Consider the following 17,469-nt stretch of genomic DNA (forward strand, 5'->3'; position numbering starts at 1 on the left):
GCTGGACTGTCAGCCGTTGTCTGTACCAGTAGAATGATGGACTTATGACCGATTATAAAAGAGTATACTACTGTAATAATATGGAAGAAATGAGTTTGAGGGAGGAGATTTGGGGAGAGGTTAAGAGAAATCCCAGAGACTATGGAATCATGTCATAAAATTAAAATAAAATAGGAGAAAAAACCTAAAAAATTAATAATATAAATATAAATTAATTTTAAAATTTCAAAAGAAGAGAAGAAGGAGAAAGTTTGGATGTGTGTGTGAGAGGAGTATGGTTGTCTTTCTGGAACTGCACCGATGGAATGCATGAAATTTGTTCTCTTTATATTAACAAAAATTAAAAAGAAAAAAACCCATCAAGTCAGAATTCAAACTTGAGTTTTAGCATTACTCTCAAGTACTCATTTACTCTTCTGGTCTTGAATGAATTCAGATGGATATGATATAACTTATTTTGTCTGCAGGCCCACAGACTCATGGAGGAGAAGTAAACCTGACCTTGAAAATGGCAACATGGCAGCGCTAGTACAACAACATTTGAGGTACAACCAAAGTGGTATGGCAGTAAAGCCTGGGGTGACTAAGCTTTCCTAATGGAAGCTGGAAGAGGTCACAGAAAAGCTCTGGAAAGATGAGGAGGACGAGAGAGACCTTTTCAGCCTAGCAGGTTTTTATTATATTGCTAAAAGGCAAGAGAACTTGAATTTTGAAATAAATTGCAGTATGCCCTGTGTATCTGAAGTTCTACATCCACAGATCAATCATCGCTAGGTCATTTTGTTATTACTCCCTAAAAAATTATAACTGTTAACATGGCAGATTATATTAAACATTCCAAATATTCTAATAATGACTTCCAGGAGTCTGAGGATTATATGTAAGTAGTTGGCCATGTTTACAGGGGTGTGGAGCGTCTGCAGAATTTGGTACCCGGATGAGTACGAGAGGCAACTCCTCACTGATACTGAGGCATGACTGTATTCCTCAGGGTGCTTATGATGAGTTCTCCCCATATCTACCAGGAGCAGGTTGATTGTCAGCTAGCTGACCATTGTCCATCAGGTTAGCCTCAATTTAGACAAACAGTGACATTCCTGCACATGGTTAAATTATGTGTGGCCAGTGTCTTGATTTTCATTTTAACAATATCCCCTCCCATGCGCACTGCAAATTAATGAAATCATAAAGGAATTCTGACAAAGGGGGTTACTTCTTAAAAACTCCAAGGTTTCGAAGTTGAGGTTGAATGTTTGGGCAGGTGTGAATTATTCGCAACAGGAATGAGCAGAGAGGGGTTCCAGGAAGCATCATGCTTGTACTGAGGAGTTGCCTCTTGAGGCCGGTCCTCATGCTGGCACATGCGGACGGCGTGAGGACTCACTCTCACACCTTTTCTAGGAAGCCAGAGGGGAGCAGTCTTCAGCAGGCTCACAGAGCTCCTCACAGCCTTCGGTGGAAAGAACCAAGCAGCATCGAAAACCCACTTTAAAACAAAATGTACAGTTGAATGGCTAAGATACTCAGGTCCTAATTCCCACTAGGTCCCTAACCCTACCTGAGTTTGTAAGTCATAACTCTGTTGAGTTTTAACTTCATCTTGCGCAGAATTCGGAGGTTGAACTTGATGAGCTTATAAAATTCAATCAAAGTGTTGAACAAGCTTATATGTTTCTAGTAGTAACCAATACCAGAGGTAAACGGATTAAAGGAAAAGTTTCTCTTTATTATTTATGTATTTGCTTCCTTTTAAAAGATAAAATCAAAACCAAATATAAATCACGAGAAAGACTGGCACATATGCATGCATGCATGTACACACCCATCACAACTCGAATGTCTGGACTTTCTTAGTCAACCGATTCCCACGATCCCTAATGACATCCTGTTGTCCCTACTAAAAGCAAATATTTAGCCTAGAGGTTTTAAACATCCACGAACGTTTATTTCACTCTCCCAAATAACGTCTTCCAGAAGACTCAGAACATACTGAGCAAGGCACTTTCATCACAGTTCTCACTGGTGGTTTGTCTCTGGGACCTCACTCTGTGCTTGTGGATGGTCTCCCCGGATAAGTAGAACTGAACCAGAAACGAGATTAGCTGTTGTTACAAAGTAGCCCTGAATTTGTTGTGGTTCCCACTACCCATCATCTCTAGCTCTTCCCCAGGTAACATAGACATTCTTCCTGTTTGAACCTTTCACACAACCCTGCTACCTCGACCCAGTGGCCACTAACCATACACAAGGTTAGAAAAATAAATGGAGATTCTCAGAAGTCCAAGGACTAATTTGTAGGTCATAGAAATTCAGTGGATTAAGTGCTTGCAGAGCCCAGGAAAAGAGAGTGACAAAAGCCAAACTTACTTCGTCCACATGTCCCACAGCTCCGAAGATCCTTGCTGTTTGTCCCACGAGGTAGGGAAATCTCTCACCTATCTCCTTCAGCATTGGGAGAAAACTTCCCAGCGCTGCTGGGTCCGAGACGGCTATCTCTAGGAGGATATTCAGGATAACGTCACTGTTGGCTGCATCCTTCAAATGCCCAATGAGGAAAGGAATACACGTCTGAACCCCCTGCAATGACACAGGGAAGCAAGAAGAAACAAAGAGAGAAATGGATTGGATTAAAATCAATTTCAGAAGCAAGCCTTTTTTAGACATTAAATCTGAACTCCACCCATATCTAGAGTAGTTACAATCCTTAGAACTAAAGCAAATCTCCCACCTTTAGAATTTAAAATTTTTAATAAATTGTTCGGCGGTTTCTATTTCTTTCCCTTTTACTGTATGCCTTTCTATGAAAGACTGACATTTACAAAATGTGTGGCAAACCTGACTGTTGTCATATTGTATTCTCAATCAGAATGTTCCATTTCCCACAACCTGTATACTGTAACTTAAGAGACAATGAAGGTGTGGAAGAGGTCTGTTTGAATTTTACTCAAGGACTTCAGCTTGGAGAAATACTGTTGTGAAGTATTATTTTGAAAAGTATTTAAACATAAAAATAAGAAAGTAGGAAAGATTTCCCACATTTTCTTCCATTTTCCATCTTGATCACAAAATATAATAAGAAAATTATTAAAGCAAAATTATTCCTACAATATGCCATTTATTTCTTGATTTTAGAACTTTTATGAATATGAGAATATAATTACTCTTGTTAAAAATGTGATATTTTGTGGAATAAAGTCACTAGATTAACACACAGACATTTTGCACATTGACAGTTTAATGGTCTTATCTGCTAAAATAAAAGAATTAGGAAGGAAACCTGTGAAAAAAAATAATAGAGGTTAAAAAGGTTTACCCTTCTATTTCTGCTATACTTATTTCTTCTGTTTGCTGTTGGTTTGCTTTATTTATTTCTACATTCAATTGCCTTTTCTGATTTGAGAGAGACAAAAGACAGATCTCCCATCGACTGATTTATTCTTCAAATGCCTGCAGCAGTGAGGACTGGATCAGGCTAAGTCCTGCTCTCCCACGGAAGTGGCCACTGCTTCTTAGGGTCTGCGTTGACAGGAAGCTGGGCCCAGGAGCCAGAGGCAGGTATAGAACTCTCCAATAAAATATGTGAGTATTTTATCAGGTAACATAGCCACTAAAGCAAGCACCTGCCCTGGTTTGCTTTGTTTGTTGTTGTTGTTATTTTTTTAGTGACATTAAATATAACTTTTTGTGTTAAAACCAAATACAATTCATAGCTCCATTTACCCAAAGCTGAGCTCACAATTCCTCCATCACTCCATTAAAAATTGATTTCTCCAACCTCCTCTCTCGTTTATTCATATAACAGCATTTTACACCTGGCCTACTACTCTTTCACCCTTACCAGCAAGTGTATCTAAGCAATCGTCACGTGCATCCAAGTACTCTACAAATCTGTCCCTTCCATCATTTCCTATTCCTTCGTTCATTTGCTTATCCACAGATGCCACTGAACCCCTCCCATTTGTAAGGTACTATTCCCGGTGCTGGAGAGACAGGTGTTAAGTCTGGTAAAATCCCTGCCTTCTTGGAATCACTCGTTGTCTGTTAAAGATGACATTCAGTGAAACAAAGAGCAACATCCAAGTTGTATCACCACATGTTTTAACAAGTACCACGTAGGGAAAATACAGGGCTTTGACTCGAGGGTCAAAGAGGGAGACACTAGGCGTGACTCCCACCCTACTCTCCCACACATGACTAACTCCAACAGGCTTCCCTGGCTTCGGTCTTATTCAGCCAATGTCTCTTCACTCCGTGTCCCCATCCCTTCCTGAAGGTGTTCCATGCCTTCCCCTCGCTCTTAGGCACCAAACTCCTTTTCTAAACTTGGTACATCGTTCCACATTCTCTCTTTCACTATCCATTCAACTCTCACTCCCCACCCAGAACCTATTCTACTTCAACCATGCTGAATTAAATCATTTTCTTAACACACTTGGTTTTTTGTCTTGCATCTGGCATTTTGCCCAGGTAATTTGCTCCACTTGAAATCTTTGTTATCCCTGTTGTGCTGGACAAGCTCCTGATCATTTTGAGGTAGCGGCTGAACTGTTGCTTTCAAAAGCCTTGCCCAGCTCTGCTGCTCCTGCAGCTCCTGCTGTATCTTCTTTGGCTCCAAGCAATCCTCACCCTGTATCCCTGTTGTTGCTCATCCAGATGCCTGTCCTTCAGCTTCACCGAAAGCTTCACCACAAACTATTGCAAACGCCATTATATAAACTCAGTGTTCAGCACAGAGCCATGCTTGGACGAGTTAATAAGTATTTGAAGAACATATCCAAAGTGGTAAATATAAATGATTGCATGGGGTGATGTTGTTGTGTGGTTGATTTTAAAAATTAAATAATTAAATAAACACAGAGAAAGATTGTCCATCTTCTAGTTCACTTTCCAATTGCCCAAAACAGACTGGACTGGGCCATTCTGAAACCAAGAGTCCAACCTGTATCTTATACATACATGGGCATCAAGGACTTAATTATGTGAGTCATCCCCTGCCGATTGCTATGGTGTGCATTAGCAGGAGGCTGGATTGGAAGCTGGGTTGGTCTGGAACCCAAGCATCTCAGTTGGGATGGATTACATCTTAAGTGCTGTGCCAAACTCCCATCACACAGGGTGGCATATAAATAAAATATCTCCCTCACTGCCATGGCAATTGAATTAGTTGAAATGTGTATGCTGTTAAGCATCATATACCACATATACAACTCAGAAGGTGTTTCTGAGATAAGTAAATTATGCTGCATGTAGACTTAAACTTTATTTCCACATCTGGCATTGGTAGAGGAAAGTACAAGGCTACTTTCTTGTGAATGGTGCATGCAGATCAGCCATTTTATAAAGCCCATTTGTACATTTTAGAGCAACTGTGTATCCCACAGGAAGACATGGGCACACACAGCAAGTGTCAGCTAGCAGTGCACAGTAAGAGCACCACCCCAAACAGGAGCTTCTTAGAAATGGAAAACGCTTACAGGTTTCTTGCCTCCATAAGATTCCACTTCCATGTCCTTACTTTCAAGTCCTAACCCAGGAGCAACTAGATCTCCATGGCGTGTGTATTTGCTGCCAATTTCATGAAACTTCAGTTGTGCACCCCAAGAGAGTGCTGTATCTGTTGCTGCATAGCAAGTTAAACTGCCGCCTGCAGTGCTGACATCCCATATGAGTGCCAGTTCGAGTCTCAGCTGCTCCACTTCTGATCCAGTTCCTTGCTAAAATGTATGGGAGAGCAATGGAAGATGGCTCAAGATTTCTTCCTCTGTCATTCTTTCTCTCTCTGTAATTCTGCCTTAAAAAAATAAATGAATAAATCCTAAAGAAAAATAAAGGGGAAAAGAAGGGAACATAAGGAAGGGACGGGAGTAGGGGGGGTGGAGTAGATGGGAATGGAATCAAAGATGAGGGGGAGGAAGAGAACGAACTACTTCACTCAAAGCTAACTACAGTGGCTTTGGTGGAGTTTATAGAAAGAGCAAAGAAGAAAATCCTTGAATAATGTAATAATTGTCTTACAAATGAAACAAAAGTTATTAGTAAAAGATTATTTTACTTTGAATTTCTAGTAACCCAAAGTTTATTGTGCTGGCGATAGAAGACAGAGCTATTTTTTGATCGCTACACACATGAATGGGCAGGGTGCCTCGGCTTAGATGAATTATTCTTCCATCTGGAGAACATCTATTTTTTGAACACTGAATGTTCCCTCAGGCTAGTGTGCTCAGTGCTGCTTCACAGGGAGGTGGGCCCACACAGCGGACAAAGACTGAGAGCAGCCCTGAGACAACACAGCAAGGCCCACCCTGACTCTACTCCCAGGCAAAGTGGAAGCCCCATTCTATGGACCACTGGTGGAGCTTCCACGCTGGTCTCCTTGCTTTAAGCCAGCTCCTTTCCTTTATGCCTCTTTGCTGCCAGCAGAGCCCTTCTTCTAAAACTCTGATCTGCTCACATCAACTCTCCCTGGGAGACTTGAACATATCTCTGACAGCCACGGCAGAATCCCATTTCACGGCATTCAGGCCTTCACCAAAGGGTATACCTGCTGACTTGTGCCCCATGACCCAGCTGGATGGCACTTGAACATGGAGAGAAGTCTTACACTTTTCAAGGCAATCTTCTCCTGAATGACCTTAACACATGCAGGAACTGGGGTTGGAGTACCACTCCAAGAGACCGAACCACGCCCTCAAGTATTCGATAACCATATAAAATGTTCTATCCTCCTACCTGACCAATTCACCTTTCTAACAATCAGGGCTGCGCGATTCGAACTCCAAACCATTGGCTTCCATAGAAAACTAATGCCAAGAGCTTTGTTTTTTGCCTCACCCCCTTTTCTCTTCCTACCCCTGATTTTCCCTGCATGTGGCTATTCCAACTCCCAGTCTCTCCCAGGCCACCCTTCAGGACCATGGCATTGGTCCTGAGGACAAGTTAGCATACTTGTCCTTGAGAGAACAGATTCAGGAGTCAGATCTGTTTAGAAACTACAGAAAGACTTGAGGTATCCGTGCCCCCCTCAAAAATGCCAAGGTCCTAGATATCTGAACTGCATTCAGCTGTCAAGGAATCAAACGGGACCTATGGGTACAAAGAGGAGAGAGACAGACCAGAGCCGTCCAAGGGGAGTAGGCCAGTGCAGAGGCCAGCCTTCACTGCTGAGCTCACTTTCTGGTCTTCAAGTAGCTGAGTCCTAGTTCTGTGCTCTCCTAGCAGGCTGCTGCCAGGCTGAGCGGTCTGTTCATGTGTGGAAGTGCTATAGATCCATCTCGGGCTATGAGCTCCTTGGAGGTAGGAACTGTGCCCTAATTTAATGTGTATATATTTTATATTATATGTGTGTGTGTACGTGTAAACACACATATGTTTAATGTATGGAGTTAGAGTTAATGGGTGCCTGTGTGTACTGAATATATGCATGCATATACTGCCGCTTAAATTTGTCCTCCGGCCCAGTTTTCTCAATTAGCTTGACTAACGTAAGAAATTTCCGTATCTATAAAACTTGAAGCAGACATTTCAACATTTCATCCAGCAGTCCAGAAGCTTTTTGGAATGCCCGCATCTATATCAGAATACCTGAGTTTGAGTCCTGCGTGCCACATCAGCTCTGATTTCAGCGAATGCTCACCCTAGCAGATAGCAGATGGTAATGGAAGTTATTGGGTCCCTGTCTACATAGAGAAGAGCAGAACTGAATTGCAGGGTTGTGATTTCAGTGAGGCCTGGCCTGGCTGCTGCCAGTAATTAAGGAGTGAACCAGTGACTGGGAGAACTCTCTCTCTCTCCCTTTCAAATAAATAATAAATAAATAAATAAATAAATAACTTAAATATCTATAAATCTCCAGAAATCTATAAATGTCTTCCATTTAAAAAAATTTATTACTTATTTCTACTATAGTGAAAAATATGTCTGGAGACCATGATTCTACTCCAAAGGCTATTTTTTTTCTACTTTTTAAAAATACTAATTTGAAAGGCAGAGTTAGAGATGAGGGGAGAGAGAAATAGAAAGAGACCATCCATGCTTTGGTGCACTCCCCGAATGGCCATGATGGCAAGGGCTGAGTCAGGCCCAAGTCAGAAGCCCGAGCACCTGGGACATCCTCCACTACTTTTCTAGGCACATTAACAGGGAGCGGAGTAGGAACTGGAGCGGCTGGGCTTGAACTGTTACCCGTGCAGAATGCTTGTGCTGCAGGGCAGTATCTTAAATTGCTGCACCACAGTGCCAATCCCACCAAAAACTTTTTCTAAACAGTCTGTATTTGTTTTTTTTTTTAATATTTATTTATTTATTTGAGGGTAATAGAGAGGGCAATGCCAGAGAAATCTTCCATCCTACTGATTCCTACTGATTCACTTTCTCCAATGTGTTCAACAGCTGGGGCTGGTCAGGACCAAGCCAGGAGCCTGGAGCTTCACCTGGATCCCAGGGGGGTGACGGGGTCTCAGATAATTGGGTCATCTTCCACTGCTTTCTCAGGCACATTAGCAGGGAGCTGGATGAGAAGTGGAGGGCCTGGGATTTGAAGCAGCAACCATATAGAGTGCTGGTATGGCAAGCAGATTCTTAACCTATTGTGTCTATATATTCTATTACCCATCTTCCTCATGTTCTGGTAATAATTTCTTAATTTTAAGTGTTAATTTTAAATAAATTCCAAAGTGACTTCTGAGTGTCACTGTCCTGATGATGCTGTCAGGTATATTAGGGTTAGATGTGTGAATAGGAAAGCTCTGTGCTGCTGAGAAGAAAAATCTAGAAAACAGTTCTCTCTCCTCTAGGACCAGACCACAAAGGAGTCCCTCTGGGTCTGAGCATGAATCAAGCAGAGGTTGCACTGACCCCTGCTTGCCTGGGGCTAGCAGCTCCAGTGCTGGTGATATCAGATGTGCTCATTGTGTCACTAAATTCTGTTTTTATTGGCTAGACCACAGTCCATTGTACAGCAGCCAAGTACCCATGCTGGATTCCCATCAATACCACTTGGGAAACTGGCCACCCAGTCTCTGCCTATTCACAGGGGGTATCTGTCATGAATCACTAGCTAGGAATTCCCAACTCCTTTTGCTTTCCATGTGGGAAGAACTGTGTCCAAAAAGGAAGGAAGCCCAGAGGGTAATGGTGGACAGAGGGGACCTGCCTGCTGCCAGCCGCATCCTGGAGCTAACAAGAATGTGGGTGCTGAAGTCTTATGTGGAAAATTCCATTTGTTTCAAAATCCTGTGGCCACCCTGCAGCTGCATAGGACATCTGTGTTATCACTGCTCACGTAAGGTGGGTGATGACGAAGGCACTGGAGCAAATACAACGCCACCTGCCCTCCTCCTCTCACTGACATCTTTCCCATGCCTGCTACGGATTCACTGGAACTCCCTTTTGCTGCACAAGTCACAGTTGTAGAACCACAATTGCTTGAGGTGTGTTGAGGTCAAAGAATCCCTTGGCAGGGATCCACCTTGGTTTGTCATGTGGTCTGGCTTCAACTGTCTGGCTTTAGCAAAAGGCGTTTGATAATGTCAGAGTTACAGCCTGCACACAGTGTGTTTAAGAAGCACAAACTGTAGAGATTGCATGGAGGGAGACCTGGAAAGTGACCAGAGAAAAGCAGGACCAGCTGGCATAGAAGGGATGTGAAAAGCCACCTCTCCAAGTCACCTCTGGGTCCCAGGGCTATATTAAACTTCTCTGAAGTCTCCTTCTTCACTTACACAAGAAGAAACTGGTTGTGGGAAATCAAACTGAGCCATGAGCTGAGCTCAGCCCTATCGGGGCAGTGTGTCTGCAGTCCCCCGCTCACTGCAACAAGCCCTGAGCAAACTACTCCCTTCTAGGCTTCTCAGTGGAAGAAGCTCAGTCTCCCCCCAACACATATCCCCAGAACCAGAAAGGAGTCAGGAGACCAAGTTCAGAGTTCTGGATCTACCTTACTGTTTTCTGCTTGTTGGATGCGGGTGGGAGACGCCCGGCTGTGTGGACCATCATAGAGGGAATGTACTCTTTACCTCCAGCTGTTTCCTCTTTGCTGCTACATGCAAGAGCCGTAGCAGATGGTACTGCTCTGGCTGCTCCAGCTGAGACATCAAGGCCAGGAGTTCTGTCAGGTGTCTGTTGATGGGTTGAGGCTGCTTTTCATGCACAGCAGGTAACACCCGCAGCAGCATGGCATTACCTGAAAAGAAACAGTATAGAGAATGAAGGTTTTATCAGCCCGCAAGTCATGGAAATAACATTCTTGTCCATGCAGTAACTTTTGTACTTACATATTAATTAACAAAACCTTTGCCCGTTGCGTTTACATGTTAAATAACAAAAACTGATAACCAAGTCTTCTACTAAAGGGCGCAATAACTTACTCTGAAAAATCGCCAAATCAGGTTTTCATTAATTCCATACAAAGGAATACTCTGTGATATGATCAACATCATCATGTAACACACCATAGGGGACAGAGGGACATTTGACAGAAACCAGGCCACACCCTTGAGAAAAAAATAGTTCTGATAAAAAAAATTCCTGATGAGAAACAACATTTGGATGATGTTGAAATGGAAACGAAGCCGGGCCATAGGCATGGGCCCAAATAAAGCTGAGGGAAATGAGTACTGAGGCATGCCGGCGCATTCCTGAGAGATGTGGAGGCAGCACTTCGCTGGCTGACATATGGAAGGTAGGCTGCATTTTTATGAGCGGTTTAAAAAGTAGCCATGTAAATTTAAACCCCCAATTTCTGCACTACTTCAAGGGACGTTCAGACTTGGCTTGTTTGTCACATGTGATTTGCCTCAAGGATATGTATAGACAATTGGATGTAAAATGGCAAACCTCAAGAAGAAATATTACCAACGCTACATGCCTTATCTGCAAACAACATATGGGAAACATCTGCTTATCACTTTACGGTATGGATTTTTTTCTCCAATCCTCCCAAGTGCTTCAGTGTCTCGGAGGAATTGGTTCCTTGAACAAGAATTTTTTTCGACTCTACTTTCACTTTAAAGTTTGGCTTTGAAAACAGATGGAGAAAGAATCGAACACGCAGGAGTTACACACCCACAGACCTCCATGCTATGGTGGGTGCAAAGACTGAAGGAAAGCAGGCCAGCATTTTCAGAATAGCAATACCTTAAGTGGACAGGTGATTGTTGGTAAAACCGAATGTACTTGACTGATAATGACTAACAAGAATGGCACTTTCTATGCAGTTCCTAAAGTAAGTCTCAAACATGTCTTAGTCTTATGTGTTCAGGGTACAGCAAACTGGAACTATCCTGATTTTTGTGTCCATCCGTGCTTTTCCAGCAATTTATTTTGTTTGCCTTTTTTTTTTCCCTAAAAAAGCTTATTCTGAAAGCATCAGATTTTAATGTAGTTCTCAGTTTTACAGATCACATTAGGTTATAGAATCTGCTCATGTGGACATTTTGATCAACCAATAAAGAGCACGTTACACGGAACTGTAGTTGAAACCAAGGACAACACGTGTGCACATGGCTTTTGGCAGAACACTACTAAAGGCCTCAGGAGGGATGAAGAGCAAAAAAATTCGGATTAGTCATTTTCAACTGATTTAGATTTCAATTAAAAGACACAAAATAAACATTGAGGAACTTTTTTGGAGTCAGAAACTGATAAAGAGAAAAAAACCCCTGGGTGTAGAAATCCCATAAATTCCATTCATAAAATGATTCAATGACTCAAGTTTAATTACAAAATATTTCAAGCAATCAGGTCAACGTCAGTAACTGATGAAGGACCACTGCTGTGCCCACCAGCAAGCTTTGCTCCAGATTCGTCTTGTGTAGCGACTGCTTCCTACCCCAATTCACTCCTTCTCCCTCCCAGAGACAGCCACCATTCCAAAGTTAGCATTTATCACTTCGATGAATGTTTTTATACTTAATTACATAACATGCTATAGTGTTGTTTCACATGCTTTAAGATTCCTTTGAGGGGCCAGTCCTGTGACACAGCATGCTAAGCCACTGCTCATAATATTGACATCAGCATTCCCTATAATAGTGCTGGCTTCAGTCCCAGCTGCTTGGTTTCCATACAAACTCCCTGCTAACATTGCTGGAAAAACAGAGGAGGACGGCCCACAAACCTGAAACCCTGCCACTTTCGTGGGAGACCTGGCTTCTGGGTTTGGCATCACCCTACCCTGGCTGTTAGAGCCTCTGCAAGAGTAAGCCATAGAATAAAAATCAAGAACTTTGTTGAAGAAAATGATGCTACTCTATGATATATGAGTTAGTGAAGCATTTAATGAAAAGGGTTTTGAAGAGATGAAACTAAAAAAGAAATCCATGAGATATAGTTTCCACTGATCTTTGTTGGTGAAATGTGTCTCCTGTAGGCAAAAAAAAATAGATGGGTGTTGTTATTTTAATTCAATCTACTAATCTATGATGCTTGATTGATGAGTTTAAGCCATTTACATTCAAGGATAATATGAATGGGTGGTAATTTGGTCCTGTAATTTTAGCAATAGGTTGCTCATTGATGTATTCTTCTGTTGTTATTTCATTGGGATGTTCTTCACTTTTGCCTTTGGTTTTGGTGGACACTATTCCTTTTCTCTGTAGAGGAAATCTTTAAGTATCATTTGTAGGGCAGGTTTGGAAGAGGCATGTTCTTTTTTTTTTAGATTTATTTATTTTATTACAAAGTCAGATAGACAGAGAGGAGGAGAGACAGAGAGGAAGATCTTCGGTCCAATGATTCACTCCCCAAGTGAGCGCAACGGACCAGTGCTGTGCCGATCCGAAGCCAGGATCCAGGAACTTCTTCCAGGTATCCCACGCGGGTACAGAGTCCCAAAGCTTTGGGCTGTCCTGGACTGCTTTCCCAGGCCACAAGCAGGGAAGTGGACCTGCTGGGACCTGCTGGGAAGTGGACCTGCTGGGATTAGAACCAGTGCCCATATGGGATCTTGGTGTATTCAAGGCGAGGACCTTTAGCCACTAGGCCACTATGCTGGGCCTGAGTCATGTTCTTTTAATTTTTCTTTACTCTGGAAGAATTTTACTTCATTTTCATTGCTGGGTACTTTATCCTTGGCTGACAATTTTTTGCTTTTAGAATCTGGAATATGTTGCTCAATTCTCATCTGGCCTGTAGAGTTTCCTGTGAGAGATCAGCTGTGAATGTAATAGCCATTCCTCTATATGTCAGTTGATTTTTTTTTTCATGTGCACATTTAAGGATCTTTTCCTTGTGTTCAACTGAAGGGAGCTTGATTATCATGTATCTTGGTGAAGATTGCTTTTGGTCAACCCTGTTGGGAGTTCTGTGCCCTTCCTGGATGTTGTTTCCCAATTCTTCTTCCAGATTAGGGAAATTTTCTTTTATTATCTCATTAAATACATATTTAAATCCAGCTTCTCTTTCTGCACCTTCTGGGACTCCCATAACTCTTATATTTGGCCTTGTAACCGTGTCTTTCAATTCTTGAAAACTTTCTTAGCTTGATCCAGCTCTGCTTTTAGCTTTTTGTTTGCTTCCCCCTGGTGACAGGAGATATCTTCCAATTCTGAGATTTTTTTCTTCTGTCTTCATTCTATTTTGGAGAAGCTCCACTGTATTTTTAATTTGCTCCATCGTATTCTTCATTTCTGACACATCAGCTTGCATTTGATTCATTACTATTTCCTGTGTGACATATTCCTTCCATTCCTTGAACTCCTGCTTTATGTGCTTCTCATTGTTGATAAGAAGCTTTATAACTAGTGTTTTGAATCCTATATCCACCATTTTCTCAATATTTTCCTCAGTTAACCCCGAGGTTGCCAAAGGCTTTTGCTCCTTTGCAAGGAAATTTTCAGTAATATTCATTGTGTCTTTGTCTCTTCTTTTGCTCTTGGTCATTGTACTTCTGGTTATCAGATTCTTCTCCTTGGAGCAGGATTCTAAGCTCTGTCACCCACAGGTCTACAATGCAATTTACTTATTGCAGTTGGTACATGGCTGTTTGTTCGCAGTCACTTGTGCCACTCCATCCAGCAAGTTCCAGGTCTAGGTGGATTCTTATGTTAGATTTCCAGCATGGTCTGCATAGCTCCAGCTCCTGGCTCACCAGTCTCCACCTCCCATGATCCCATGCAGAGGCTGCACCATTGTCTGTACAAGCTTTCTCCCACTTCTCCTCCTTCTTCCCCTCCCCCCCCCAAATACATTTCAGTTGTTTTTATGGCATTAAGAAAGCAATTTTGTACCTTAAGTTTTGTACCTTGATCTTACACTCACTACAACTTAACCAGTTACTCCATCAGCATTGCCTTTTGAGTCTGCCTTTCTGGATTAGCTTTTCCACTCGAGATGATTGCCACTGGCTTTGTTTCTTTCCTCCCTTGTTCACCCCTTATTTCTTCTCCTCATGATCTTACTTTATTAGCTGGGAAGCCCAATATTTTGAAGAACAGAATTGATGTTTGTGGCTATCCTGTTACTATTTCTACAAGAATTTCTGTAAATTCTGTTATTTAAGTTTTATCAGATTAAGTAAGTTCCTGGCTTGATTATTAATGAGTGTTGGATTTTATCAGATACTTCTCATATTCACTGACACAATAATATGATTCTCCTTAAAATTACTAATGTAATAAGTCAACAGATATTTTAACATTTACTCTTGGGGACAAACTCAACTTTCATTATTGTGTACTTTTGGGTTTTTTGTTGTTGTTGTTTATTTTAAAGACTTACTTATATTTATTGGAAAGGCAGATATACAGAGAGGAGGAGAGACAGAGAGGAAGATTATCCATCCATTGATTCACTCCCCAACCAACCACAATGGCTGGAACTGAGCCAACCCAAAGCCAGGACATGGAGTTTCCTCCAGGTCTCCCACGTGGGTGCAGGGTCCCAAGGCCTTGGGCTGTTCTCGACTGCCTTCTTAGGCCATAAGCAGGGAGCTGGATGGAAAGTAAGGCTGCCAGGATTAGAACCGGTGCCCATATGGGATCCCAGCATGTTTAAGGTGAGGAATTTCTCTGCTAGGCCATTGCATGGGCCCTGTTGTGTACTTTTGTACATGCATTGCTCAGTTGCTTTGACTAATATTTTATTCACTACTTTTTCCATCCATGTTTGTAAGTGAGATGTTCTTGTCTCTTTTTAGTATCAAAGTTATCAGACACATAAAAGGAACTTAGTGTGTTCCTATACATTCTATTCTCAGAAGCAGTTTTGTAAAATGGAGATTACGTGTCTTTGACTATTTGGTATATTTGGTAGTACTTGTCTATCAGACTGGCCCAGCAGTACTCTATAGACTTCTTTATATTAAACTTGGAATTACATAATTCAGATTTCTGTTTTCCTTAGCACTTTTTTTTCCCTTTGAATGATCAGTTGTGACAAAGGTGGATTTAATTACTTTATAAATTTCCCTACAGGATTATAGATTTGTCAATTGCTTCTTATAATTTTGTCAGCCTTTGTCATACATATATTTTTGGAACTACGTTACTAGATAATTCTGAGATATCTGCCTATAAATGTTTTCTTTTGGTCATAATTTAATTACGTACTCTCTTTCTCAACTTAAAATCTCTTTCACTGCTAACTTTTTAAAATAGAACGTGGGTATGCTTTCATTGTCTCCTCTCAATATACTTTCACCTAAAATATTTTAAAAGACTAATTTACTTGAAATGCAGAGTTAGGGAGAAGGAAGAAACAGAAGAAGAAAAAGGAAGAGAGTAAAGGAGTGAGCAAGAAATATCTTTGATGGGCTGGGTCACTCAACAAATAACTATGTTGCAACAGTTAGGTCTGGGCTAGGCCAAAGGTGGCAGCCAGATGGCCATCCAGGGTTCCCACATAACTGGTGGGGGCCCAAACACTTGGGGTATCCTCCACCACACTCTTCCCAAGTGCACTAACCAGAAGCTGGTTCAGAAACAGAGTAATCATGGATTGAACTGAGGTAGCACACCAGCATCCCAAGTAGCAGCATAGCCAACTATGTCACAATGCCATCCTTGACTTTCAACATTTTGACCTCCTTATATTCTATATGTGCTTTTTACAAGTGATTTATAGTTGCATTTAAAAAATATCCTTATCGGGCCCGGCACGGTGGCGCAAGTGGTTAAGGTCCTCGCCTTGCATGCCTGGGATCCCATATGGGTGCTGGTTCTATCCCGGCAGCCCCGCTTCCCTTCCAGCTCCCTGCCTGTGGCCCCGGAAAGCAGTCGAGGACGGCCCAAGGCTTTGGGACCCTGCACCCGCATGGGAGACTCAGAAGAGGCTCCTGGCTTCGGATTGGCATAGCATCGGCCGTTGCGCTCACTTGGGGAGTGAATCATCGGACAGAAGATCTTCCTCTCTGTCTCTCCTCTCTGTATATCTGCCTTTCCAATAAAAAATAATAAAAATAAATCTTAAAAAAATATCCTTATCTCACAATCTTTGTATCCTAACTGAAATACATGTCTTTTAAACATTTATAGTGATTATTATGTTTAGCTGTATTTTTAATTCATATTTTGCTTTTTTACTTTGCTTTATCTATGATTTTCTTTCCTCCCACACTGTTCTCTGCTAATTAGATCAAATTTCTTAAAGACTTTTTCTGTCTCTTTTATTTGGATGTCTAATGCCTTTTGGTTTTAGTGATAATGCTTAACTATCATAACAAATGCTCTTGAACAAAGCAAGATGATTTAATTTCTCTCCCATCCTCTTGGGTGATGAATGGAATTTAGAATACAGAACACAAAGAGAGTAAACTCTGGATTACTTTCTTGTATCTGTCCTCCAGTTCATTAACACTCTCTTTAGCTTGACCCAATTTGTCATTTAATACATTTGCTGGTCTTTTTAAACATTTCAAATAACTTTTAAAAAGTTCTATGTTACCTTTGATTCTTCAAAAATTCACCTAGCCTATTCCTTTCGGATCGTGGCTTGTTCTTTTCTTTCTATATCATAAATCATTTTAAGCACATTTATTTCCTAGTGGCTGGCTGTTACATAAATGAAATTCTTGACGGGGTGATGGCTCATACTTTTTGGTTTCTACTAATCCATAGTTACGGCAGATTGTCTTTGGTTGTGATAGTACATTAGTATTCCCAATATGTCGAGGTCAGACCCAAAGTCTCAAGGTCTCAGGGACCTCAGACATGCTTCACTCCTATTCACTGGTTCAAGGGCAGAGTGCATTTGCACCTGCTAAATGCCAGTACATAACCATTGGTGGGTCTTGAATTTACTCAGGGTCTCACTTGTAACTCACCACCCAACACCTAAGCTTTGCTCCCACATGGTCATTAATACTCAGTGATTGTAATGGCCAACTGTCAATACTGTAATGAGATACCTGAGGAAACTAACGTGCAAAGAAAAAGAGATTGTTTAGCTCAATTCTGGAGGTTTAAATTCAAGACGGAGCAGCCCCATTAGTTCGACCTGTGGCAGGTAGGTGCGGCAGATGGGGAAGGAGGAGCA

The 17,469-nt window shown here is 41.7% G+C and overlaps 1 protein-coding gene across 2 annotated transcripts in view; it reads right to left on the minus strand.

The window, feature by feature from the left end:
• The window catches only part of VEPH1 (ventricular zone expressed PH domain containing 1), a 177,875-nt gene that overhangs the window by 111,635 nt on the left and 48,771 nt on the right, over positions 1-17,469 (minus strand). For both annotated transcript variants that reach the window (XM_040974935.1, XM_040974934.1), the window contains exons 4-5: positions 10,014-10,180; positions 2,368-2,577 (exon numbers count right to left, since the gene is read on the minus strand). In XM_040974935.1, coding sequence (XP_040830869.1) covers positions 2,368-2,577; positions 10,014-10,180 — 377 coding nt within the window. The remainder of the gene's footprint in view (positions 1-2,367; positions 2,578-10,013; positions 10,181-17,469) is intronic.

Source organism: Ochotona curzoniae, unplaced genomic scaffold (genome assembly GCF_017591425.1).
Source record: "Ochotona curzoniae isolate NIBS_2020 unplaced genomic scaffold, NIBS_Ocur_1.0 contig_2599, whole genome shotgun sequence".
Classification (NCBI taxonomy): domain Eukaryota; kingdom Metazoa; phylum Chordata; class Mammalia; order Lagomorpha; family Ochotonidae; genus Ochotona; species Ochotona curzoniae.